This window comes from Phytophthora cinnamomi, assembly GCF_018691715.1.
Source record: "Phytophthora cinnamomi strain GKB4 chromosome Unknown Contig75, whole genome shotgun sequence".
NCBI lineage: Eukaryota > Oomycota > Peronosporomycetes > Peronosporales > Peronosporaceae > Phytophthora > Phytophthora cinnamomi.
The window spans coordinates 52,516-80,032 of NW_027151008.1; the positions used below are offsets into that span (position 1 = coordinate 52,516).

Consider the following 27,517-nt stretch of genomic DNA (forward strand, 5'->3'; position numbering starts at 1 on the left):
CGGTGTGAAGTGGCGGGTACATTTTCAGAGCCATCAAACGGCTATTGCAGTTGCCTGCTTCAGGGCGATATTAAGCGGACACAAGTGACACATGTAAGGTAATTGCGGTGGAGCTTCCGAGCGCTATGTCAACATATATCTTTTTAAAACCTGTCATATCTGCTGCAGATATGACAGGCTTTAATGTATATATGGTAGGCACCTAGTGAGTGTCCAAGCTCAGCACGATAAAGCAGTAACAACCGGGATCGCGGCACTAAACATATTGTGCCTTGCATGCTTTCTGTCTAAACAACGACGTAATTCGTTGTTTTAGCTCATCATGGCGATAAGCCCATCATTGAGTTAGGAGGCTAACTCGTCGATTTAAGATAGAATAGCTGCTAAGACAACGAGTTAACGTTGAGTTATGCCTACTTTCGTTGAATGGCTGGAGTAAATCCGACAATACTACGGTCCTGACATTCTAACTCACTTGCTTCGTCTGATTGCTTTTCAGTCGATCATGATATCGATTGACATGCGCTGGCGATCTATCGTACTAACCTACCTCGACGATATTGATCTAACGGTTGTGGCTTCAGTGATGGGAGTGTCAACGCGGTCCATCTCTCGCTGGGGCTATCTGTTCCGTCGGCGTGGTAACGTCATTCCAAACGCTCGAATCGAACGGAAGACGCGCTGGCCTCCAGAGACTATCAAGTTTGTGAAGGGCTTCGTCGAAGAACATCCCTGTTTTTATATCGAGGAGCTGCAAGCAGCTTTAAAGCCAGCGTTTCCTGCACTACCAAACATTTCTACTGCTACGCGCTGAAATTCGACCGCGCAAGGTCCTGACGAAGAGAGCGAGAGAAAGTGCCCCCGCCGAAATCGATGCTTACTACAAGAAGTTCTATTCTTGCAGCCATTCTTGCAGCGACAACCGATCTATTCTTGCAGTGGCAACCGGTCTATTCTTGTTCTGCGTTGTGCTCAGGACTGGCGGTTGATTAGATTATTTTTAACTTAGAGTTAGGCTGCGATATATGATCATCGCGAAGGATTTGCTCGTTGGTTTAGAGTCCTTAATCGCATGCCAAAGTTCGTGCAAAGCACAATACTTAGTATTAATATTCTAAAGAGCGCCCAATGTTGAGGACTTGAGGACACTACAGACTACTTCCTCTGTTTTTAATAAGCGCAACAAGTACAAGTACTTCTATAGAAGTATCAGTACTTACATTTATCTACATACAAACTACGCAAAACATAAACTCACAACTAACAGTTCTGATGCAAAATTCTAGAGTGTTCTCGGGAGGAGCACGAGTTTGCAAAAAAATATGTTTATCATGTTGCGCGCACTTAATTTGTATTTGCTCGACGACCCTCCATTTCTAGGAAATCAACATCCTAGTTTCGACTGATGGAGATGGCAATAAAAATTCCGAACCAGCACGATACTTGTGAGTTAGTCTTATAGGCATGGCATTGAGTCGACGTCAATTTGGCCGGGAGGGCCTGGTCGGCCTTGCTCTACTTATTGGTGCTACATTACGTGCCTTCGATCATCATGTGGATTAAGTGAGCCGAGATGGAGGATTCCCCGACAATTTCATTAGATGGAGAGGAACTCCAAGTGTTTGATACAGATCTCGAAGATGACGAATTTCCACGCCAGGCGTGGAGGAAGCACGAGTTAAGTATCTTGGGTGGGTGGCGACAGATAACGACGGCGATGAATTGGGGTCGAAGAGCGAGTGTTGCAGCGTATGTGATGCCGGTGCAACGTGTTTGCCCCACACGCTTGGGGTTGGTCGTGACTGTGCTGATGCAGTCCGAAGTCCGTCAGGCTGACGATGTCACAACGTATGACACCGCGCCGGTGCGTGCCCGACTGGCAGCGACACCTATTTTATTTAAAACACAAAGTCGAGGTAGCTAGGCTACCAACCGAGTTACCAACTAACCTCAATACACGCCCGCCCGACACCAACAATCTTGAGTTCCGCCCTGGTCACCTCTCTAGCCACTCGGACTTACGTCCACGCGCGCCTGCCCTAATCGTTGCAGCCGTCGAAAGACTTGGAAACCAAGTGCTTCCTGGACGTCCCTCCGGAGTCGTCCATGCCGTACAGTCGTCTACCGAGCCGTCGCTGGTTACACTCCCCGTTCTACTCGCCGTTTCGTCCCTAGCACTCGTTCCGGGAGCGCGTCGTTCCGTTGGTCGGCCTGCTCGTCAGCCGTCTCGTCCTAAACCACTCGCCCGGCTTGCTCGTTAGCCAGCGGATTCCAAACTGCTCGTCCGGCTTGCTCGTTAGCCGGCGGCTTCCAAAATGCTCGCTCTGCTGCCGTCTGGCACGAAAACGATCTCACTTCGCCCCGTCGGGTACGACGTCCTACGATCGCGATCCTGTCGTGCGGTAGCTCGTGCAGCAAATCCTGTCGCACACGAAGTCCATTGGGTTCACGTACTACACTAACGGCTACTCCAACACCGTCACCCGTCGCCTCATTCGCACCTAACGTCTCACTCGTTGCCATGACGCTGGCCTCCTTACACCGGGTACTGTAAGGTGCAGAATATTATCTCAGGAGAAGTGTTCCACGTGATGCACCCCTCCTATCCGCACGTTTTGTGTATCGTGCGTTCCATTCGAAATTACCGTGATCGATTCGTTGAATCGACGGAGCCCAATCGACCAGAAATCAACCAACCCCCACAAATGAATAAAATATGAAGTGTGAGGAATGGATAAATCTGATCCGAAGAAGCATTCCGCATTCAGAAGACAGCACGCAGAGGAAAATGCTGCCAGTACCAGGTCGCTCAACTCGTCCGCGCAGCAATGAGAGAGCACCACCGTACACTGTGCGTGCACGCGCACAGCAGCTAGTGCTCACCGAAGACCCAGACCCGCCTCTCGTTCTGCAATCCTCCCCCGAAGCCTTGCCATCAGTCGAGCAAGTTTCTCCGTTGCGAGCCGAAGCCGGAGACTCAGCGTCAGTCCTCTCAACTCCTTCGATAGCTGCACCAAGATTGCTATCGACCGAGCATGCTCTGCCATTTCCCGTCGTAGCAGCTAACTGCTAGAGTCTGGACGTCGCTGCTGAAGCCCCCTCCGCACCGCACGTCACCCCGGTAGAATCGCAACTGCAGGCTACAGATGGTGATGCTAGCCAATTGCTGTCAAATGCTGGGAGTGCCCAACGTTCGGAGACCGCAGTCGCACGATGCAGAATCCTACTGTAACGGGGTTACACGTACAAGTGGCTGCAAGCCACTTGTGAATTTAACAGATAGGTTATCTGTTAAACGTTTTGGATACTTCCTCACATTGGTGTAAGACACACCGATGGATACATTGAAGTGGACCACCACAGTGAGTGGTCCACACATACCCAAAAGATCCTATTGGTAGAAAGCAGCATCTTTCTACCAATCAGAGACATGCATATTAGCGGGGCTCTGACAGCCAGCCGCTGCCAACCCTTTCATAGATGATAAACAGTTTTTAGCATATTTTAGAGGAAGATCAATTCACAAACAATACAGTTCTCAATTTACCTTAAACTAGCTACTTGGAGTCTTGTCTAAGTTAACTTATATTTGTGTATTCAAATATAATTAACCTAAGTAATTACTAAGTACTTACGCTTCCTCATACACGTTGCGCAACGTGTAAGCTAAAGTAGTGAGTCAAGTTAGACCCACTACACCTGGTAGCACTTTGTAGTCCGTCCAACGACCGACTGCTTGACGTTCGTACGCGGTGTACGAACGCGGAGCCGAGAACCACATAAGCACGGAGGTGCCCATGGAGAGCTCCAACACGCCTGCAACGCATGTTGCACGCGCTGACTGCCCCCACCCGTCTGACCCAGAGTGGAGGCCTCCAACGACTGTCAACAGTCATTGGAGAAGCGGCGATAGCTACAATGCTGCGTACGCTATCGCCGACGGAGCAACATGGTGTTGCTCTGGGATTCATCATGAAGGAGCAGCGTGACGCTGCTTCTCAGTGACGGCGTCGTCAGGGACGACACCGCGTGCTCAACCATTAAAGTTGAGCGTAAGCAATTACGTGGGAAGAGAGGGCGAGCCTCTCCTCCGATGGCTTGTCGAACTCGACACAGCCATAGCGGCTCGACGCATCGTCGACCCGCTGTCGAAGGTCGCGTTCGCCATGTCCTGCCTTGGCGGACGCGCAAGGAGTTGGGCGTATGGACGCCGACTCTCCGATCCTACGTGCTTCAGCACGTACGAAGTGTTCAAAGAGGAGCTCAAACAAGCGTTTGAGCCCCCGCAAACGAGTTCCGGTCGAGGGCGGAGTTCCTCGACCTTCAGCAGGGTAAGCATGACGTCCATGCTTACGCGCAGCGCGCACGATATTTGGTATCAAATATCGTGACTAACCTGATTGACGAGGCGACCAAGGTCGTCACGTTCATGAAGGGGCTTAGAGATGGGCCTGTGAAGACCTATCTCTTCCGAGAGTACCCGAGTACTCTCGAAGCTGCAATCACTCTTGCCATGCAAGAAGAGTTTAGCCTGCGGCAGGCTAAACTCCATGTAAACGTACCGAGGCCGCAACCGCGCCCGGTAGCGAGGACGGGAGGTCCGGAGCCAATGGACCTCTCGAGCGCAACAACTGCTGGTTACCAGCAGCAGGGAGGTAACGTGCGATGCTTCCGCTGCGGAAGGATCGGTCACTTTGCACGGGAGTGTACAGCTCCCATGCCCCCTGGAGGTGGACATCGTGGCGATGCTAGGCATCGCCGCGGACCAACAAAAACGCGAACATCCAGTAGGCGCGGGGCGCCCTACTGGTAATGCAGTCGCGCGTGCCGACATCGGGCACGCGACACTGAGGACTGCAGCCCCAGTGAGACCAGCTCACTGCAAGAAACAAGATGACAGGCCAAACCTAGTCATCTTGAGGTTTACTCGAAGAGAGCGAGTGACTCTCTTCGAGCTTTGGTGGATTCAGGCGCGTCGAACAACTTTGTTCGACTACGAAGCTCTGCCGAGACTTGACTTCGAGGAGGTAGATACACCTCGAAGTCTTCTGGAGGTACGACTGGCAACAGGTGCCATCGTAAAGACCGAGAAGCGCGTCGTGAACGTGCGCTTCTCGTACAAACAACGAGTGTTTGTCGAACACTTTATCGTCCTGGACCTGGACGATAAGTTCGACGTAGTAATGGGCATGCCGTGGCTTGCACGGCATGATCCGGTGATAGACTGGAAGAAGCGCACGCTCGTGCGCTTCGGACGCGACAGCGGAACAGAGAGCGATGGCCCTGTTACCGCAGCGCGCGCACCAGCAGGTGCGCGCGGCTCACCAGTCGAGACAGCGCTTTATGCTGCTGTCCCGGAGTGCCCAAGAAGCGCGCGAGGGCGCGCACAAGTGAGACCCACGTCGGCAATGCTGCCGACGTCGGAGAAAAAGATGTGTTGGTTCCGGGAACCAACACCCACGTTCAAGCGTGTAAGGGACAGTCCCTGACCCGAAGCGGTCAGGTCGACAACGACGCGTCGGCTCCGGGAGCCGACGCACCCTCGGTCATGAGGGGCTCCGCCAATGATTGGCGTCGAGGTGACGAAGGCGTGTCAACTCCGGGAGTTGACGCTGCAAACAGTGCGGACGGTTGCAAACGTACCGGACTGACGCAATTTGCATGCTGTCGTGCAGCCGGGCTGCACGACGAAGCGCTATGCGATTAAGCCGGGCTTGATATCGCGCGCCCGCAGACAGGGTCTGCCGGCGAAGGGACACATTACCGTGCAGCCGGGCTGCACGAAGGAACATGCGGTCACGCCGGGCTTGATACCGCGCGCCCGCGGACAGGGTCCGCCGGCGAACGACTGTCCACGGCCGGGCCTGGACAAGAAGAACAACCGTGCGGAGCCGGGCTCCGCACAACAAGAAGACGGCGCAAGCGGAAAACGCTGCGCAAGTCTCGGTCCGGGACCGAGACGCAACAAGAGCAGTCTGCTGGGCAGACTGCGGCGGTGACGCCGAATGTCAAGACGCTAAGCGTCTTGACGCGCACCGATACTGGATTCCAGTATCGTGACATGGAACTCGCTAGTCCTCCGACGACGGCGTCGGAGTTGACTTCGCTTCCAGCCATGAGCTGGAAGCGCTTCACACGCGACTTGCACGATGGACGCATCGAGCAAGTCTGCGTTCTCGGACAGCGAAAGAACGGAGAGCGAGAGCGAAGAGCTGAGGCAGCTCTTCATGGGAAGTACCACTGAGAGTGAAGACACTCTCAGTGCGAAGACGAAGCGAGAGCGCTTCGAGGAACAAGGTTGGGACTCGCTGAAGTCGAGTCCCTATTACGAATTGCTGAGGGAGTACAAAGACGTACTCCCGGAAGACATTCCTGCGGAGCTTCCGTAGGATAAGGGCATTCAGCACGAGATTGATCTCGTGCCGGGCACGAAATACTGTGTCACGCGGCAGTGGCCACTGCCGCGAGAGCAGGTGAAAGCGATCGACGACTTCTTTGAAAGTCGTCGTAAAGCAGGACAAGTGCGGGAATCAAAGTCCCCGCACAGTGCTCCGACGTTCTGTGTCAAGAAGCCACAGGGCGGATGGCGCATCGTTCATGCCTACAACAAGCTGAACGATGCGACGGTACCGGCGCAGACGCCGATACCGCGAAAAGATGTTATCATCGATTCGATGGCCGGGAGCACCGTTTACAGTGCTCTCGACTTGCGAGATGGATTTTATCAAATCCTAATGCGTGAGAGCGATATCCCTCTCACGGCAGTGAGCACGCCAAGCGGCATGCTCTGGGAATGGCTAGTAATGCCACAGGGGCTTAAGAATGCCCCTGCGACTTTCATCAGGTGCGTGACGCACTTGTTGCGCTCGGTGCGCGACTTCGCACCGAGCTACTTCGATGATGTATTCATCCACAGCCGGGCTGTGGACGGGAAGACCGACGTAGAGATGCACAGGGTGCATCTCCGGAAGCTACTTGAGCTTATGCGAAAGCATAAGCTCTACGCGAACCTGAAGAAGTGTATCTTCGGGGCGAGCGAGATACCCGTCCTCGGGTGTCTCGTAGGGAAGAATGGTGTTCGCCCTGACCCAGAAAAGGTCAGAGAGGTTAACGAATGGCCAACGCCTTCAAGTGTCAAGGAACTGAGGCAGTTCCTTGGCTTGACCACGTACTTGTGCAAGTACGTGGAGGACTATGCGGGCAAGATCCGCCCGCTATCACAGCTTCTTAAGAAAGAAGCTGTGTGGAATTGGAAACCCGATTGCCAAAAGGCATTCGATGCAGTCAAGCGGGGCTTGACTGAGGCGCCGATCTTGGCAGTGGCTGACCAAGATCGCCCATTTCACGTAGTGTGTGACGCATCCGATTTCGCGATCGGATGCGCGTTAATGCAGCACGATCACGAGGGCCGTGATCGTGTCGTCTACTACCAATCGCGTCAGCTGAAGCCAGCTGAGCGCAACTATCCGGTGCATGACAAGGAACTCCTTGCCATGAAGTATGCACTCGCAAAGTTCCGAGTGTATTTGCTTGGGAGTAGACCATTTGTGGTCTACACCGACCATGCATCACTGCGCACCGCAGTGAAGTCGCCACATATCACAAAGAATGGCGAGATGGCTCTCATTCTTTGCGGAGTATAACTTCCGGGTCGAATACAAACCCGGAAGATTGAATGTAGTGGCCGACGCGTTATCACGTCGGCCGGACTATGCAGAAGCTGTTGACGTCAATGCCATTGACGCCATGCGATCGAGCAAACCCACATCATCTCTGTTGGATGATGTGAAGGCCGCGTACGCGCACGACGCGGACGCGAAGCTCTTGCTGGCCTATGGCACAGCGCCTTCTGACAAGTCCCGTCAGAAGCTGCCCAAGCACCTTCGAGCGCGTGCACACCGCTTTCGTGTGCACGAAGGACTGCTACTTTACAACGCAGTCGACGACAACGCGGATCGCGTTGTCGTGCCAAATGACCATGACCTGCGACTCAGGATCATGTACGAGTATCACGATGCCCCGACTGCGGGACATCTCGGACGTGAGAAGACATACGTCCTTCTCACGCGCGACTTCTACTGGCACCACCAGTATAGTGGGTGCGCAAGTACATCCGTGCTTGCGAGGTATGCTAACGCGTAAAGCCTGCGCCATTCGCGCAGGCTCCACTGTAATCACTACCGACTCCGTCGGAGTGTTGGAAGTCCATGTCTTTGGACTTCATCTTTGGTCTTCCCCGGATAGCGGAGGGAACACCGGTGTTGTGGTCTTTGTAGACCGTTTCAGCAAGATGGTACATCTTGCTGCGGTGCCAGCAGAGGTGACCGCGAAGCAGACAGCCCGTCTGCTCGTCGACATGGTGTTCAAACACCATGGCATGCCGACCGACATTGTGTCGGACAGAGACCCGCGCTTCACAGCGCATCTGTGGCAAGAAGTGTTTACACTTCTTGGGAGCCAGCTTTCCATGTCGACTGCGGATCATCCGCAGACGGACGGTCAAACCGAGCGCGTGAATCGCGTGCTCGTCGATATGTTGAAGAGCTACGCTCACTCGTTCCAATACTGGAGCGAGTGCTTATCGATGGCAGAGTTTGCCATCAATAACTCAGTGCATGCCTCGACCGGGCATACACCGTTCTACGTGAATGCCATGCGGCATCCACGTCTACCGAGTTTACTCGGAGTGATGGCTCCCACTTTAAGTGGGGGAGGATCTACGACTGCAATACAGCAGCCGCAGAAAACCGCTGACACTTGCACAGTGTCAGCTGCAACAATGGACAAACCACATGAGTCTGCGCAGGGCGCAGACTTCCCCAACAACATGGCCAACGACCACGGGTCTGCGCAGGGCGCAGACACGGCAAAGAACCACGCAGAGGCCGGGCCTCTAGCGGAGAGCGAGCTGAATGACTTCAGCTCGGATGCAATCAGTTTCATCACCAAAAGACAAGCCGTGATTCGGTTTGTCCAAGACACAATAGCAGCTTCTGTTGATCAACAGAAGCTGAACGCAGACAATGCGGGCAGAGGCAACACAAATGAATTTAAAGTTGGTTCATTAGTTTTGTTAGCTACACAAAACCTGCCTAGAGATGCAGTTTCAGATTTCGGAGCAAGCAAGCTTGCTCCGCGCTTCATCGGGCCGTTCACTGTGTTGGCACGGCACGGCAACGCATACACGCTAGACATACCGTCTAGCATGCGCCTCCATCCGACCTTTTACGTCGGACGGCTGAAGCCATACCGGCAGCACGAGCCATCTAGCTCGGCTGACCCGAAGCCTCGGCAGGAGCCGAGGCAGAAGCGGAGGACTTGGCCTCGGCGACGAGCAACCTCTCCTCCAGCGCGCGGACGCGCTGGAGCCCCTTCATCTGGGTCCCCAGCTCGACCTGGATATTCGAGGCGGTCTGCGAGACCGCCGCGACTTGGGCCTTCTGGTTCGCCAGCTCCTGTTTCAGGGCGGCGAACTCAGCGCCAGACGCTCCACGACGGTCACCCGGTCGTGGAGAGGCGCATACTGATCAGCCCGGGGCTGATCATACCCGGGCGTGTTTCCACCCCGCCACCGCCGATCCGTGACGCCCGCGGCTCAACCCGCTGGATTGTTGAGCGGATTGTTGACCATAGTATCCCGAAAACGAACCCTCAAGGGGCTCGTTTTCGTATTCGTTGGAGAGGATTTCCTCCCCATCGAGATACATGGGAGCCGCGGAACGTCTTGCTGGAGGACGTTCCGGAAGTGGTGAGGGCGTACGAAGAGCAGTACGCGCTGGCGCAGCGGAAGTAACACGAGCGCTGCGATCATCGCTAGCGCTCGAACCCTCACGTGCTAAGAACTTAGCACGGAGCTCTTTGAGACTCTCGGGCACACGGAACGACGTGTACCCGTTCAGGTCGCGGTCGCTCAAGCGGACCGCGCCTGAAAGCACTTCGTGCACTGAAAGCCCTCGGGCACAGCGCACGGCACATTTGCCTCCTCAGCAGCAACATGAAGTTGCTCCAGCTTTCCACGCTTCGAGTACGTCTCGAAGCGATCACGCGCTTGCTTAATCCGATCACGGTAAGCACTCGGCCTCTTGTTGAAGTTCTCAACAAAGGCGTTCCAGCTTTGACAAAGTGCCTGCCATTCGGGCACTTTGCTGCGAGAAGAGGTCTTCTTGCTTTGAAACCATCGGAGCTCATGAAAGAGTCCGATGTAATACTCGCGCCTTTGATGCGTTTCCGCATCAAAGTGCAGCTCGGCAGCCACAGCGTCATCTTTGATGGCGCTGCATACGTACAGCGGCACCTCATTCGGAGGTACCGAGTTCCCAAACCGGTCCGCGATCTCGGACGCGGACGGCATCCATGGATCGCGCGCTGCGCCTGCAGCGCGCGGAGAGCCTTGAGCTTTAACATCACGCGCTGCAGCAGCAGCGCGCGGAGTACTGAGAGCCCCAGCTGTAGCGAGTGGGGTATCACTCTCAGTACGCGAACGCTTCGAACTCGAAGCGTCCGATTCGTCCCCTTCACGCGGGCGAACGTTCTTGGCGTGAGGGTCGAGCGATTCGCTCGACACTGAGTCTTTACGCTTTGAGGGCGAGTCCTCCTCGCCCTCCATATCTTCATCGTCGTCGTCGAAGTCGACGACGTCACCGTACTTCGCCTTCTGGCGTTCGAGTAGTCGTCGATGGAGAGATGACTCCCCATCGACTTTGCGGACTTCTTCTGAGGCGCGCTCATCGTTGAATGAGCGCGGATTTCTTCTCAAACGCGGAGAATTGACGAATGGTCAATTCCAAAGATTGACGTGCGGGGACCCCGCGCGTCTAACCTTATAAGGGGGATGGTGTAACGGTTACACGTACAAGTGGCTGCAAGCCACTTGTGAATTTAACAGATAGGTTATCTGTTAAACGTTTTGGATACTTCCTCACATTGGTGTAAGACACACCGATGGATACATTGAAGTGGACCACCACAGTGAGTGGTCCACACATACCCAAAAGATCCTATTGGTAGAAAGCAGCATCTTTCTACCAATCAGAGACATGCATATTAGCGGGGCTCTGACAGCCAGCCGCTGCCAACCCTTTCATAGATGATAAACAGTTTTTAGCATATTTTAGAGGAAGATCAATTCACAAACAATACAGTTCTCAATTTACCTTAAACTAGCTTCTTGGAGTCTTGTCTAAGTTAACTTATATTTGTGTATTCAAATATAATTAACCTAAGTAATTACTAAGTACTTACGCTTCCTCATACACGTTGCGCAACGTGTAAGCTAAAGTAGTGAGTCAAGTTAGACCCACTACACCTACTATGCACGCTGCTCCCCCGAGAACGTCTTTTCCGAGGGAGTTCTAGAGCATTGGAAGACTTGATGTTGCTCGTTGATCTCGATCCAGTTGCGGTACGCTCAGGCTTGTTGAAGTTGTACCCCAGGTGGCGTCTTGAGTAACCGAGCTTGTAGTACGCACATAGGAAATGGTAGACGATGTTTGGGTGCGCATGCTGTCGCGTTACCGCGTGCACTTCAAATTCTAGACTTCAACGGCGGGTGTGCACTTCGATTCGTCAATAACCAGGATATATCTATTGATTTCTGCCAGTCATACGCATTCGTCGATTCGGTGATGGGGATTGGGGGATGCCAAACTGCCCAGGATTCGCAAGTTTAGCCGGAATCGACAAAATAAGGTATTACAGACAATACATGTATTGTGCTTTGCACGAACTTTGGCATGCGATTAAGGACTCTAAACCAACGAGCAAATCCTTCGCGATGATCATATATCGCAGCCTAACTCTAAGTTAAAAATAATCTAATCAACCGCCAGTCCTGAGCACAACGCAGAACAAGAATAGACCGGTTGCCACTGCAAGAATAGATCGGTTGTCGCTGCAAGAATGGCTGCAAGAATAGAACTTCTTGTAGTAAGCATCGATTTCGGCGGGGGCACTTTCTCTCGCTCTCTTCGTCAGGACCTTGCGCGGTCGAATTTCAGCGCGTAGCAGTAGAAATGTTTGGTAGTGCAGGAAACGCTGGCTTTAAAGCTGCTTGCAGCTCCTCGATATAAAAACAGGGATGTTCTTCGACGAAGCCCTTCACAAACTTGATAGTCTCTGGAGGCCAGCGCGTCTTCCGTTCGATTCGAGCGTTTGGAATGACGTTACCACGCCGACGGAACAGATAGCCCCAGCGAGAGATGGACCGCGTTGACACTCCCATCACTGAAGCCACAACCGTTAGATCAATATCGTCGAGGTAGGTTAGTACGATAGATCGCCAGCGCATGTCAATCGATATCATGATCGACTGAAAAGCAATCAGACGAAGCAAGTGAGTTAGAATGTCAGGACCGTAGTATTGTCGGATTTACTCCAGCCATTCAACGAAAGTAGGCATAACTCAACGTTAACTCGTTGTCTTAGCAGCTATTCTATCTTAAATCGACGAGTTAGCCTCCTAACTCAATGATGGGCTTATCGCCATGATGAGCTAAAACAACGAATTACGTCGTTGTTTAGACAGAAAGCATGCAAGGCACAATAAGATGTGGCCGCTAAATCATGCTTGATAGACGATTTACTTATCGATATATAACGTTTTTGTCATTTCATAACGACGAGTTAGGAAACGAAAAGATTGTGCAAATTCTTGAAATCGACAACAACTGTTGTTTTCTATCGGTAGCCCATGTACCCAGTCGATTTGGTCGCGGATGGATATTGTTTATCAAAATGCATTTTAGACAATATCTGTTACCCACGATACACAGTGAGGAAAGGAGCTTCTTAGATATCGAAACGCTCGTGCGAGCCGTATAATGATACGGTATAGTAAAAAGTACTTAGAAGTATTAAATAATGAAGTACTGAGGGTAGATTTGCTTGCCGACAAAGCAAAACTACTTCAATGAAGTACAAAATTTGTAGTTCGCAAGCCCTTCGTATTTTATACTGGCAGCGCGAAGGTAGTAAAGTTATAGGCATGTGCGTTGCCATTAACCCCACAATGAATTATTTAGATATCGAGCTATTCATGGCGCTGGCACCGCAACCGCGGTGCTTAAGTCGCATGCAAACGGCTAAAAAAAACAAGTATAATAGATGTATGTAGTGTGTTGCTTTCGCTTTGGTAGAGCTAATGCAGGAGGTCGCGAAAGTTGAACGCCGGCAAACTTCTAACTGATGTCAGAAGATTGCTTTAACTTTTCTGCTATCTCAGCCCCTGCGGCCCTATCGGATAGTACTGCAATTTCCAAGCCTTAATACTGCAATTTCACGCTTTCGCGTTGAAACCTACCACCTTGTGGACAACGTTTCCTTCGTCATCGATGGTGCGGACGCCTTGAATCGCGCTACAACGAGCCATTTTTTTTGCGTTCTGAGGCTTCTTCACCTTCACAGAGGATGCAGGGCTCTTCCTGAACAAATTGAGGTTGTCAAACAACAACTTCGCCTCGCCTGAGTGGAAGATATCCGTCTTTACCTTCTTCTGGATTTCCCACTTCTTATAGAGATCGAGTTTAAATGCCTTGTTCTTGAGCCAATCAGTTTTTTAAGCGTGCTGCCAAGGACTCTCTCTTCGTCACCAATGTCATCTCCAATTTGCTCGTGGCTCCGCAATACCCTGCCGGTGTTGTCGTATTTTGGGCCAGTATCATCATCAGAACGGACAGTCTTCGACTGATCAGAGCTGGCCGACACCTCACCACAAGTGCACGTACATGTACAACGGCGAGAAGCAACACAATGAAACTTCGACGCATTTTTGGTTCCTGGACTAAAACGTCTTACGTCCTGGATGCCAGGTGGAGTAATGGGCCAGAAAATTTCGTCGACTTTGAATCAGAGTGGAGATTTTGCAAATATCACGCTGCGTGATGTGATTCAAGCTTCTTTTGTTTGTGGTCTCACCTTGTATCCCAGATGCACCGCACGTGATCTCTAACCAACAACAATTAGCCGAAATCCCCTTTTGAAGGGCTCTGCATTGTGAAGACGACCCAGACGACCCGGGAGTACTGCGATTTCGGACGCCGGGGTCGTCACCAATCGTTTTGTGACTAATGGCGACAAATTTGGCAAAACTGTGCTTTAGCTACCTGCTCAACACGTACGAATCCATTCTGTAGAGCGCGTGGTCGTTGAATTCGCGCCAGCACTCGTTGGAATCGGGCCGTTCTGCAATCAGTGAAGTATTACAATCCCAGGAAACTGACGTCGCTTACACTAAACTTGTTCTACACATGTTCGGTACTTATTTCGGTAAGAAATATGCTGCTTAGCAGCTTCATACACCGTAAATAAATTCGTGTTTTGTCTTAAACCTCCGCGGCCAACCTACCTGGAAATCTCGGGTCATGTTCATACTGTACCGTGGTGTACATGCAGCTCGCGAGTTTAGTACATGTAATGTTTTAGACAAAGCATGACGGCGTGAAAAAAAAAATCGGTGTCGTCGCAGAAGCTAAGCCGATCGATTCTGTCGGGAAGCATTTCGACGCGGATGACTGCCTGGGTAAGTGACATTCCCGAAAACTACCCGGTATTGAAGTGCAAGGACTACGTAGAAGTATTATCTGTAAAAGATCACCTCGTTACCTCTGAAATGGACATTCCTCCGTATTTCTCCTTGAATTTGGCCGAATATGTTTCGAGAAGCTTTGCCTTCGTGCTATCCTCCACTCCTCCTGAGGTTAGAATCTTGGAGACGGCTGCCGGAGGCTCTCTGTCTGTAACCCACTGGTTGAGCAGCGCCGCCTCCAAGTCCGTGGCCATCTTCTTCGTACTCGGGACTTCCTTTGCTGCGATGAGCATCGTGACCAGCTCCTCATCGCTAAAGCTAGCTCTAAAGATGCCGACCATCGACTCTCTTTCACTGAGGGGCCTTTTCGCATTGAATGCTTCCAAATAACTGGCCCAAGTGTTAAGCAACGGGTTGGTGAGGATGTCGTCGACTGAGTCGTCCAGAAACAAAACTTTTTTGAAGACATGTTCAGGCGTGTTCTGTTTGTGGGCTAGCCATAACTGGATCTGGCCGGCCTGAAGCTTGGTAGCGAGTTTTTCTGTGCTCGGGACCTCCTTCGCTGCGATGAGAACCGATGCCAGGGCCTCGTCGCCGAAGCCACTCGTCATCGCCGAGATCATCACACTATCCTTATCGCGCATCCCTTCAGTTTTACGATCCATGTACTTCTGAAAGTAGCCGAACAGCGGAGTCTCGAACACTTTGTCCTTGGTTTTTTCGAGATGCAGGCCCCGGAAAACTTCGCCTGGCGTCATCCTTGCCATCCAGCCCTTAAACAAGCTTTCTTCCGTCCAGTGGGCGATCTTTTTCGTACTTGGGTTCTTCTCTGCGGCGAGGATCATCGTGGCCAATTCTTCGTCGTTGTAGTAAGAGCGCATCGACTTGAAGGCAGCGACATCCATGTCGCCGTTCTTGAAGAAGTCATCCAAGTACTTGGCCCAAGTGCTGAACTGAGGGCTATCCAAGAGCTTGTCCTCCGCCTTGTCAAGCTTGAACAGTTTGAACACATATTTTGGCTCTTTGCCTATGCTCAACCAATACTGGAGCTGCTCTCTCTGCAGTCTCGTGGCGATCGCTTCCGAGCCCGGCACCTTCTTGGCCGCCTCCAGCAGGCCAATGACGCCTTCGTCGCCGTAGTGCGTGGTCATTGTCGCGATCAAATTCGTCTTCTTCTCCGGATTATCCGCGTTGAAGGCACTCACGTACTTCCCCCATGCGTTCAACGACAAACTGTTGAACATCTTCTCTCCAGCCGTGTCGAGACGCAGTAGTTTGAAGACGTCGTCGGGGTCCGTCCGGAGCCAGCGCTGCAACTGCTTGGACTCGAGCATCTTGGCGGTTTTGGCCGTATCAGGGACCTTCTTCGCGGCTTCGAGGATCTTGACCACGCCTTCGTCGCCGTAGCTCTTGGTCATAGCTGCGATCAAAGTCGTCTGTTCCTTAGCGTGCTGCTTGTTGAAGACGTTGAGGTAGGCGGACCACGTGGCCAGCAGTGGGTTGGAGAGGAGGTCGTCTCCGGCCTTGTCGAGCGCGTACAGCTTGAAGACATTGTCAGGATGTTTCCTAATCGCGGCCCAGTACTGGAACTGCTGCGTCTCGAGCTTCGTGGCCACATCCTTCGTCTGGGAGACCTTCTTGGCCGCTTCGATCATTTTGATCAGCGCTTCGTCGCCGAACTTCACGGTAAGGGACGTCATAAGAGACGTCGCCATTCGGGTCTTTCTCGGGTCGTCCACGAACTGGACCCACAAGAGGAAGTGCGGGTTGTCAAACAGTGTCTCCTCGGGTTTGATCTTCGCTAAAATGTTGTGGACGTCTTGTGACTTGAGCATCGCTGCGACGCCGTTGTCTCCATAGTGCGCCGCCAATGTTGCGGTCAGAGAGGCTGGGCTGCTGGGGTTCTTCTCATTGAATGCGTTCATGTACTTGGTCCACGTGACCAAGAGCGGGTTGCTGAACAATTTGTCCCCCGCCTTGTCGAGGTTCAGCAGCTTGAAGACGTCGTCCGTGGACTTGCCATTGGCCAGCCAGAGCTCCACCAGCTCGGTATCGAGCCTTCTGGCGTCGGCTGCAGTGCCTGGCACTTTCATCCCCGCTTGAAGGATTTTGGCCACACTGTCGTCACCGTAGCTCTTGACCATGGTCGCGATCAGCGTCGTCTTCTTGTCGGGGTTCTTACTGTTAAAGATCCCGAGGTAGTCTTCCAACGTGGTCAGCTGCGGGCTGGAGAGCAGGTCGTCCCCCGCCTTGTTGAGCTTGAAGAAGGTGAACGCCTGGTCCGGAGATTTTCCCTTGGCCGCCCAGGCGTACAGTTGTTCGCGTTCTAATCTAGTGGCCAACTTCTTGACATCCGCATTCCCCGTCGTCTTGGCTGCAGCGATCATCCGAGCGAGGGCGTCGTCGCCGTACTGGGCCCTCAGGATCGGGATCATCGCTGGCGCCTTGGATGTTCCGGCTGAATTGTCCACGTACTTGGCCCAGGTGAAAAACTGCGGGGTCTCGAACAGCTTCTCGCCCACCCTGGTCAAGCCCAACCGCACGAAGACATCTTTGGCAGGTTTCCCGATTGTGACCCATTTCGAGAGTTGTTGGGCCGAGACGGAAGGCTGCCACAGATGTTTCGCCTTCTCGACGATGGAGAAGTACACCCCCGCTCGTTCTTCATCGTTGACGCTCAGAAATCGGTTGAAGTAGACGTCGGACGGGTCGGAACGGAGCGAGAGCTTCGAGTCTGTGACGAAAAATGCATCGGCGTTGGTGAGGACAGCAGCAGCAGCCAGAACCGCGGCCCAGAGGACTTGGGTCATGGTTACTCTCACAACACCAAAACGCGAAATGAGTGACCGTATCACTGTATTAATAGTGCACCTAGAACGAATCGAGGTCTGACAGACAGCTGCACCAACCAGGACAGGATATACCGGTAATATGTACAGGTGTCCCCGCTGAATCTGCAACTGCCATCGGCTATCTGCCGCGAACACAGAGTGTGCGGGAGTCTGCAAGTGCACAAGATTTGCCACAGCTGTCTGGTGAGATGTACTGAATTAGTAAGATCATTGCGGGAAAATGTTTCTCTGGGGGAAAGATCGAGATGCTAGAACACGGTAGCAAATGAAAGGCCCACAACGAACATTATATTTTGCAGGACATGCAGCGTGCACCACAACCAACTCCATTTACCTAAAGTCCTCATGACGAACCAGCCCAAAATTAACAAGAAGGCATAGGTGCTCCTGACGCTGGGTGAGGAGTTCATGGTGTGCGAGATGGCGCACAAGCAGACCGGCAACCGATCTTTCAGCATGCACGCACTTGCTGACTGGGCAACTCGAGCCTTCGACTTTTCCCGACCTCTGTCTGAGCGTACTTTGTATTGCATTATTCGGGATGAACGAAGGCTTAGAAAACTACAAAAGAAACATTCTTTAAAAAGCAGTACATTAGCGTCTATAAAAGCAGTACATTAGCGTCTATGCGCAACCTGTGCAGATATTGTAACCTCGCAGTCTTTTTTGGTCCCACCTTTGCAGATTCAGCGGGGACACCTGTATTGGTATAAGTGTATAGAAACACCCGGCGGCGTGTTCCTGGACCGGATGTCAAAACGACATCTGGGATTGTCGTTGCCGCACAAAAGTGGGGATCGAGAGGACGCAATGGAATACATGTACGGTACAGACAACGACGGATAAATTCGGACTCACAGAATGACAACCTCCATACTATAGGGCAATCTCCGCTCCCGACACAAAAAATCCGGAGAGTAAAAATGCTGCGACTGGATTGGTTGATAAACTAACCTATGGTACAGAAAACGAAGTTGAAACCGTATGGAAAAGCAAAAAAAATCCGTCTTTTTAGACTGTTACCTTAGGGTACCTAGGAATTGTTTTTTTTTCATGCTGCGAATTATCGCCTTTGTCGGTATGGCGTTCCACACAGCAATAGTGGCATGAATAGCACGAAGGCGTTTTTCTTTTGCCGTGCATCCAGTAGCTTTAGCACTATATCTTAGCTTCGCTTTTTAGTGGCCCCATGACACTAGCACTAAGCTGTTGGCACAACGCTGAGGCAACCTCACACCCGGATATGCGTCATGCTGACCTCCCACACCTCGGCGTTGCTCGCTCCCCCCCCCCCCCCCCGCATGCTCCAGATGCCCCCACCACGTCCCCAAGACGGCGGCACTTGAGCTGGTCCGTGCCACGGGCACTGGGTGGCTCATGAGCATGACCTTCCTGGACCCGGGGTACATCGAGGCGGACCTGCAGAGCGGCGCCTACACGCGCTACCAGCTGCTCTACGTGGTTCTACTCAGCACGTCCTTGGGAGGGCTCTACCAGGTGCTGGCCGCCCGTCTGGGGGCCACCACCGGCCTCCACTTGGCCCACTTGTGCCGCTCCGTACCCTGTAGCCGTCACTTGCTCGATGCGCTTCATTGCGCAACTGACATCAAATTACTGTGTCGGCAAAGGAGTTTAGCTCATTATCTTTAACTTTCTGATTGGTTCTAAAATAATTCATTTAAGCATTTCATTGGATAAAAATGGGGTTAGATTTTGTTTGGGGATCGAATGGGGATCTGTCTCACCCGGATTTTAGTGTCACCCGGATTTATCCGTCGTTGTTTGTACTTTGAGAATTCCTACATGATACCCCAGGAACATTGAAGTTGTCGCGTTGCACTTGTACACGAGATGTACAGGTACACTGCATAAGAACAGTCCTATAACGAATACAAATGCAACGATGCACGTGAACTCATGTAGTTAGGCTTCCTCCTCGTTGGTAGTCCGTGTATCGATATCGCGGTCAGCCGATACGTTTGCAAGCACTGTCACTCCCTTCGCTACGTAGAGTTGGTCCAGCGGACGAGATGTTCCTCAACCTCCGGCAGCAATGTAGCTCTCGCCCTCATTGCACGAGCATTAAAGTGGGAGGCTGTCCCCGACTTACGTTGCTTTGCTATGAAGTCACGCTGCATGAACCACGAGTAAATCTGCCACTTTTTCGGTGGATATCGGCATTCTGCTCGCTCTTTGCAAAATAGCTGGCTGTTTTGGCTCGGTTCTGTTGCATTACATGCTGTCATTTAGGTGATCTCGAGTAGTGATGGGGACGTAAACCCAGTTTACGTGAATTGGCGTTGTTCCCGTTCCCGTCGACTTGTTCCCGTTTCGTACTTAATCAAGTTTAGGAGGCATAATATTTATGTTCATCACACGTAATATCGAGTTTGCAAACATGTTAAAAATGTTATCGTGTACCCATTTTGAAGGCGCGGGGCGCCTGACGTCGTGCTCGACGGCAGGTACGCTGGCGTTGCGCTCGGCCGCAGAAGTGCTGAAACATGCCGCATCGTAATTATACTGTCCAATGCATTTGTATTTATTGTTATTTAGACAGCTACCTACTCTCGAAGTTGAGGTTGGGAACAGATAGTGGTTTAATAACTATACTACTATCGGAAATGTTTTTTTTGTTTATGGGACCGGAGTTTTAGCTGCTCGAGGCATCACTCTCATCATCCTCCGTATCACTTGCTTGATTATTGTGAAGGAAAATGATGTCTCGTACGTTGTCGCCAGTCAGCTTGTTACGGCGAGAGGTGATGGCATTACCAGCACTTGAAAAACAGCGCTCAGATGGGACCGATGTGGCAACAACTCCAAAATATTTTCTTCCTACCGGGGACAACAGCGGAAAATCACCTGCATTGGACTTCCACCACTTCAGAGGGTTTACGAGCTTCGTTGGCTTTGTCTTTTCACGTGCTCTGGTCTGACTCTTGTTTTTTTCAAGGAGCTCGCATTTGTCGAAGTAGATTTTTATCTCAGCTTTCACTTTGTCACGCAGTGTCACATCCTCTGCAGACTCATGCTCCTGGTCTAATGCTTTGCGGGTTAAGCCAAGTAGTTCGCTTGTAAAATCATCCTCATCCTCACTACTCATATCCACACTCATGCTAAGATCCACATCAACGACAACAGCACCAGCAAGACGCAAGGCTTCGTTTTCTACAAACAACCCCGCTGCTGCTTTTTCGTCATCGCGGTAGTATTTTCCATGAGCAAACTGAGGGTCTAATAGACAACAGGACTTTACGTCCGCCGGTAATTTGCTAAAACGCTTACGGAGAAGAACCAGAAAAAATCGACGAACCAAGTGCATCCGCTTAAGCGTAGGTCCATAGTATGGTTCACCTGCGTGCCCACTGGCAACTTTTGCGAACACTTTTTTGCTTTGCAAGCGCATCTCAAGTAGTCTGAGACTGGGTAGTATAAGCGGCATAGTTGCATAGGTTTCACCAGATAGAAGTTTGGTCATGCCATCAAAGCTGACAAGGAGCCTATCAAGGCATTGGATATGGAATCACATCTACCCAGTAGGACGCGCTATCTTGACATCACTAAACTCTTCCTTTCCTACTGAGGTTTGTATGTACTCCAGAAAATCGTGTAGTGCTGGTCGAAGCTCTAGAAGTCTTCTAAGCATATGATGAGTGCTGTTCCACCGAGTTGCCACGTCTGCAATCACAGTAAGAGGCTGGGGAGTCTTCTGCAGAGCCTTTAACCTGGACTTCCCTTTCGTACTCTTGTTGAAAAAAGTTACAATCTTGCGGAAACTAATTACATGTTTTCTCGTTTCAGACGCGGCTAGCTTCATTCCGTTCATGATTTGAGCCACAGCTCGAGCACTAAGACAACCATCAAGTAACCCTTCATCAAGAGAGTCATCAGTCAGCACATCCACCGATTCTTCGTATGGAGACGCAACAGACGAAGACGTAGTTTCAAACTCCAGTAGCTCAATTTGATTTTCCAACTCTTCAATTGTATGCTTTTCAACTTCTGGGTCTTCTATCCATCGCTCTTCACCAGGTTCGGGCTCTGCAAGATCATCAAAATGGACCCCTTGCGCTTGTCCGAGCGTTGTGTCTTCCACTTCATCTCTTGTCTTCGATAGGGTGCCTGATACAACAAGATGCAATGTGTGTGCCACGCAACCGAAGTGGGCAACGCTCAGTTTGTCGCATGCTTTAACAACATTGGAACCATTATCACGGACAATTTTGGTGAGCTTCAACGGGTATAATCCCCACTTGAGCATCAAGCTCCTTATCATATTTGCAATCTGAACGCCAGTGTGTTTCCCCGGAAAACTAACGATTTCCAGTGTATGACTTTTGATTTTGAAGACGGCAGTCACGAAATGAATTGTCAGGTCCAAGAAACTTTCAGTTGTGCGAGACGTCGAGATGTCGGTGGTGAGGCAGTAGAACACGGCACTTGCAACGATTCCCACTTTCAAGTCATTTCGTTTTTGCTGCGCGTAAGTCTGTAGTCGCTCGGTAATTGTACGACGAGATGGCATCTCATAGATGCCGTTGATAGCTTGTATCAATGTTGAAAAAAAGCGGAGCTCCTTATCTTCTATGATACCCAGCGGCCGCAAGTTGTTACTGATCCAGTTAACGAGGACACGCGTAACCATCTCTTCTTCGACTGGTGAGGCTTTCTTGGAACGCTTTGTTGGTGACAGAAACGGCATCGAAGACTTCCTCTTAGAAGTGATTGCATCATGCACCAGCTTGGCCGCAGTATTTCGTGGCATCACTCCCCTCGCTTTAATCAAAATCCCAGGGTGCTTTTCACTTAAATGTTTTCTAATATCAGCGCTGCTTCCTGACTTAAAGGAAAACGAAACTTTACACTCGGTACAGTACGCAGAAGACGCATCCGACGACGACCACTTAACTTTTCCTGGAGGGAGATGTGCGCTTGGAGCTACAAGCTTTACGAACGACCAATATGCTGCCTTGTGAACGCGCGGCATATCGAATAAATGCAGTTGTGCTGGCGAGTCCTGCCGCGAGTTGTCCGTCGTGGTGTTACACAGCACAATCAATGTAATGCGCGCTATTCAAACGAAAACTCCACAAAACAGCTCCACAGAAACTTGAGTTCAATCCACCTCGATGCAAAAGAATCTCCACAGCTGTGTCACTAATACCAATTGAGCTGACACCGAAACGTAATAGGGCACAAATAATGGGCCCTGACACTTGCGGTGATTTCGTCACGGGCAGCTCCTCGGACGCGGACGTGATTGCACGTCCGGCCAACAGCACAAATGGGGGGCACAGGCACGAACTAGAGCACGAGCTTGAGAGCGGACTTGGGCACTGACTTGGGCGTAAAGTTGGTCACGGGCATTGACTCGAATAGGTCAGCAAAGAAACTCTTGGGCTGGCGGGTGAAGCACGAGAAGCAGCTCAAGTTCGGACTACGTGTCGAGGTGAGACCCCGGCAGCACGGTGAACACGGTCGTGTGAGCAAGAACAGCCAGCAAGCTCGACTCAGGGAGGGGGAAGGGGATCGCAGACTGAAGCTGTTGTGTAGGATACAGTAAATATTGACGTAAACTTACGTTAACGTTTAGATTCAGCACCTTTTTTTCCTTAAGGCAAGTTTCCGTCGTTTACGTCCCCATCACTAATCTCGAGTGATGAGGTGGACGCACCGCTGAACATGATTGACTAGTGAGGGATGTGCTTTAGGAGTTATGTCTGCTGTAGGAAATTTCAAATTCGGTAGTCTTGGCAGCCCACATTGGACGTACAGTACTGCAGTGGAAAATAGTAACGAAGGATACAGCTCTCCTCACTGGACTGACAGTAGATATATGTTTTCATGTTTCAGTCAATATACCTACAGTTCTGTTCAAAATCAAAAAGAAAGCCGGTTAGTAAAGCGATTTCAGCGCTTATGACGACGAGACAGCAGTTTTGGGGAATAAAACGGTCTATTAAAATAAGTACATGAACGTTGTCCAGTACAGTACTGACTTGTAATACTTCCATAACTTATGGTCCATAAGTTACACGGTACACAGTACGGTGCACATTCCTCCATATGTAGCCAATCAGAGTCCACGGGGGAAGGACCACCGTGCACCCTAAGTTATTACATACAGACCTCGAACAGTATTTTTCGAAACTCATTCTGCCATCCGATGGCGCATACAGTATACATCGCCGACGTCCAAAAGGACGACCTCGGCGAAGGTCGTAAGGTGATGACGCAGACTGTTTCATACTTACCACGTCACAGAAGGTAAAGGTCTTAGGCCATGCTGTTGCCTACAATATCGAGAAGACTATCAACCACTTCTATCCTGAGTTGCCAGCAGCTAAATGGACGAATTGCTAAGTGAAGGATGTCTAACGGATTTCACCGAATAGTGCCCGGGTCGCTATTTACTTTTACAAAAAGCAATGATATTTGGGAGGGGGGCTTCTAAACTGTGTAGGGTTACTAAAAATGCGGTAAGCGTCTTGATGAGAGGCACTCGTAGAGAAAAACTCCAACTCAACAAAGAATACTCTTTGAGAATCACTCCATTTAACTCGCTACAAATATATCGGATTAACCCCTTAACCCCTTACTTCCCGGACCTATTCACGAGGGTAAATTTTTGCCCCGTCCCATATATTATTGTATAGAGAATTGTATGTCGCGTCACTTAAGTACGCCGGGGTTTGGTGTGGACATACGATAAGGCTGGTAGACATGGTCAACATACATCGGTCGTATGTCATAGAATATGATCCGACAAACCACTTATGTAGGCTATGAGAACATAATGTATGCCCTGTTTATTGGTAGCCCATTTTTTTATTGTTCCACACGTCCAGCGACAGTGACTAGATTTGTTTTGACCAATTGTCGGAAGGAAATAAATCGTTTCAATTGATTACCATGTATTCCTGCATCACTACCAAAGTAAAGAACGGTCATGTTCGTCGTATCATCGCCTCATTCTTCGTCCTCATTCGCTTCGTCCTCATCGCCACCTTCACAACTGCGCGCATCAGCCCCACCAGCACTAGCACCGCCTGCGGAATCGCGACGCCGACGATTCTTCCCCGGGTGAGATGGAAGTGGACGGTTGCGCAGCTTGTGGTCCTCCAGCAACAGCCGAAGGATATCCATTCCGTTACCCCAGTCGTTGTGCCAGATACTGAAGCACGTCTTCTCCCTACCTTCGCGCGTTACATTGCACAGATATTTTCTAGATAAAGTGCGTTAGTTCTGTATGCATTTTCCGCTATTAGTAAAACTCAATATAGCGTAACGTACCGCTTGTTGCCATTAGAACATTCTGGGCAAAAATACTTCGTAAATTTGCGTGGTTTGACCTTGAACAGCGCGCAGACCTTGCACGATCGCTGACGACGCTTGACACCTTGTTCGCCTTCAACTGTGTCGGGATTTTCCTCCAGACGATGGCCACTCTCCGATCCCCTTGCAGGCGACGCCTGGTAAGTATCCGGTCGGCTTGGAGATGCTGTTCTATCCTGGGCTCGAGTGGCAGCCTGCTCGAATATAGCCCACATAAGGAAGTGTTATATTAGCTCAAACTTCATCCCATAGTTGATTATGTAGGATATACCAACTTAGCACTTACCTCAATCGCTGCGTACGTCTCCGAAGAGTCAATTGCAAGCAGCTGCTCCATCAGCGTCTCGAAGAAAGCGAAATGCTTTGGTGGGCTCTTGTTATTCACTTTGCGGTAGTGCCGATGCACAATGAACGCGTTTACCAAAGCCATATCCAATAGTCCTAGAAACAACGCTTTGTAGTACTTCTTAGTCTTGTAGCATAGCTGCACGCTGTACCGCTGCATCCGGAGTTGGTCGTGGATGTCAACGCCACCCATCCAGCGATGATAGTCCAGAACCAACTCCGGTGCAGGCACCGTTTGTTGCTCTCCAGCAATACGTCTTGCTATCATTGACACACAAAAAGTTAGCCAATTTCCCGTTCCGGTTCGAAATTTTACGTACTGCATGTGCCCATCGCTCGACTGCCTCCACTCGATAGTAAGTGAACGGGGTTCCTGTCCATCCACATGGCAGCTGTAATCTGGGGGAAATGCTTGTTCTGGGCTAGCTTGATAGTGCCTTGTGGGGGACCATTTCCTTCTTTTTGTTCACCGTCTTGTACGACTTGGACGTGACATCATCTTTTGCGTAGCCTGCTCGGTCGGTTTGAATTGTACCAGTTAGATAGATGCGGCGATGCAGCAGCTCCAGAGCTAGCCTGACCGACGTGTAGAAGCTGTCTGTGACCACCAACCGCCAGGGCGATGACGGTGATGGTTGGCACAATGCCAGCATATTCCTGAGAACAGCCGCTTCTCCAGTGTTGTTATCCTTTGGAACTGGCGTCCGTAGATGTGTTTTAGCACCACAGTAGACCTCAATCCTATCGACACAGTAGGAGATAGCGTAAATGTTAGCACTATGTTGAACATCACAATTTACCCACCACAGTTATGTCGTCTTTTACCAACATAAGGACTTAGCCCCCCCAAAAATGTGGCTAGCCTCTGCTAGCCACACTAGTTGCAGCACCAACCTCAACCAATAAGCAGTCTTGGCAACACGCAGCGACGAAAATATTGGTCCCCCACTTATGCGGCTTGTCCTTTTTGAACTGACGCATCGGGTTGTACCTGGAGCGAGACGGAAGCGTAGCTTCACCGAAACTGATGACCGGAGGCGTTTGATAACCACGGGCAAATGTGCGCTGAAGCACGTCGACCACAGGCCTAATTTTCCAGGCTCGATCGACGGGAGCTCGCGGGGACTTGTTGTTCGAAAAGGGCAGGTAACCCATCACGTAAAAAAACGGTTCTTCCCCCCAAAAAATTGAAGCGGTTTTTAGCCATCGCACCGACATGCTTTGTTGACCAGTGTGCAGCGATTCCTTTCCGAATTGGTGCCAACATTCGCCAAATTAACAAAGCCCTAGCACGCAACACATCCCACGCCTCAATATCTGCAACCGCAGCCAAGCGCCGGCGAATATCACCAAGATCTTCAACTTCTTGTCCCGACCGCCGCTGCTGAGATCGAATAGAGCGCGCCGGAAGCGATATTGACTGCGTATGGTAGTGATTGCTCTCCACCGCGATCTGCGTCCACAACTTCGGGGGCATGAAGTAAAACTGAAGTGCCAATGGGTCATCTGCCACGGACATGACGCTATCACCGGGTCCGTACGGCCCATCGTACAAGCCGGCATACGTTGGGTCCGGGCCATACTTGGCAGGATCTATAGAAAAACACAATCAGTTAGACTATGTTGTTCGTATGTTGTATGCGCATCAATTAGAGATCCAATTATGTTGGATATTGTCACCATAACGTAACATATTCCCATCCGTGTGTCCTCATCATCGCCATCGTCTTCTTGTTCCTCGCTGACGTCAAACACGCAGAGTTCGGAATCTCCGCCGGCTCTTCCTCTGAGTCCTCATCCGTAAGAACACCGATATTCCAGTCCTCCACCCATTCATCGCCTTCACCATCATCTTCGGATTCGGGCTCACCTGGAAGTGATGGGTCCTCATCCGAGTTTAGTTCTGTGCATTGATCAGCACCAGTAGTCATTAGATTAGCGTCGCCATCAATAATGCACTTCACAGGCAGCTCCAGGCTCCGCACAGTGTCATCTCTCCCACCAGAACTTGTTTCATCTTTGCCTGCACTGTCATCTTGAAGTACTGCACGATGCCGCTTGCGAGAGCTGGTCGAAGAAGGTTTGTCACGAGATGTCGAAGTCAAACGCGAGCCAAGCGACGATGCAACCATCTTTGCGGAAGTGTCGACGAAAGCGACGATGTCAGACACTACCTCCTCCACCACGCGCGAAAGGGGGCGTCCAGCCTTCCAAACCTCCCGTCCCTCCCTACCACCTCCGATACCACCTCCGATACCACCTCCTTTGCCTCCGCCGCCGTCTCTTTGGCCCCCGCCGCTGCCTCGCACGCAGCCGCTTTGGCCTCTGCTGGCTCCACACGACCTCCATCCGACGGAACCGCACCGATCTTGGACTCCGCTCTCTCCATGGCCGCAGTCGTGAGCTTCGTGGCCTTCTTTCTTGTCGACTTCTTTGTAGTCTTCGCGTCCGCTTCGCTCTC

At 51.2% G+C, this 27,517-nt stretch overlaps 2 protein-coding genes across 2 annotated transcripts; both read right to left on the minus strand.

Moving 5' to 3' along the window:
- Positions 1-14,586: 14,586 nt before the first annotated feature.
- Positions 14,587-17,331, minus strand: IUM83_19388 (Avirulence (Avh) protein; the record flags this gene model as incomplete). The annotated part of the gene is made up of 1 exon (XM_067944435.1): positions 14,587-17,331. The coding sequence occupies one exon, from the start codon at positions 17,329-17,331 to the stop codon at positions 14,587-14,589; it is 2,745 nt and encodes a 914-aa protein (XP_067785849.1).
- Positions 17,332-26,732: 9,401 nt separating this feature from the next.
- On the minus strand, positions 26,733-27,188 carry IUM83_19389 (Pleiotropic drug resistance protein; the record flags this gene model as incomplete). The annotated part of the gene is made up of 1 exon (XM_067944436.1): positions 26,733-27,188. One exon carries the CDS (start codon positions 27,186-27,188, stop codon positions 26,733-26,735), a length of 456 nt encoding a protein of 151 aa, XP_067785848.1.
- Positions 27,189-27,517: the final 329 nt, after the last annotated feature.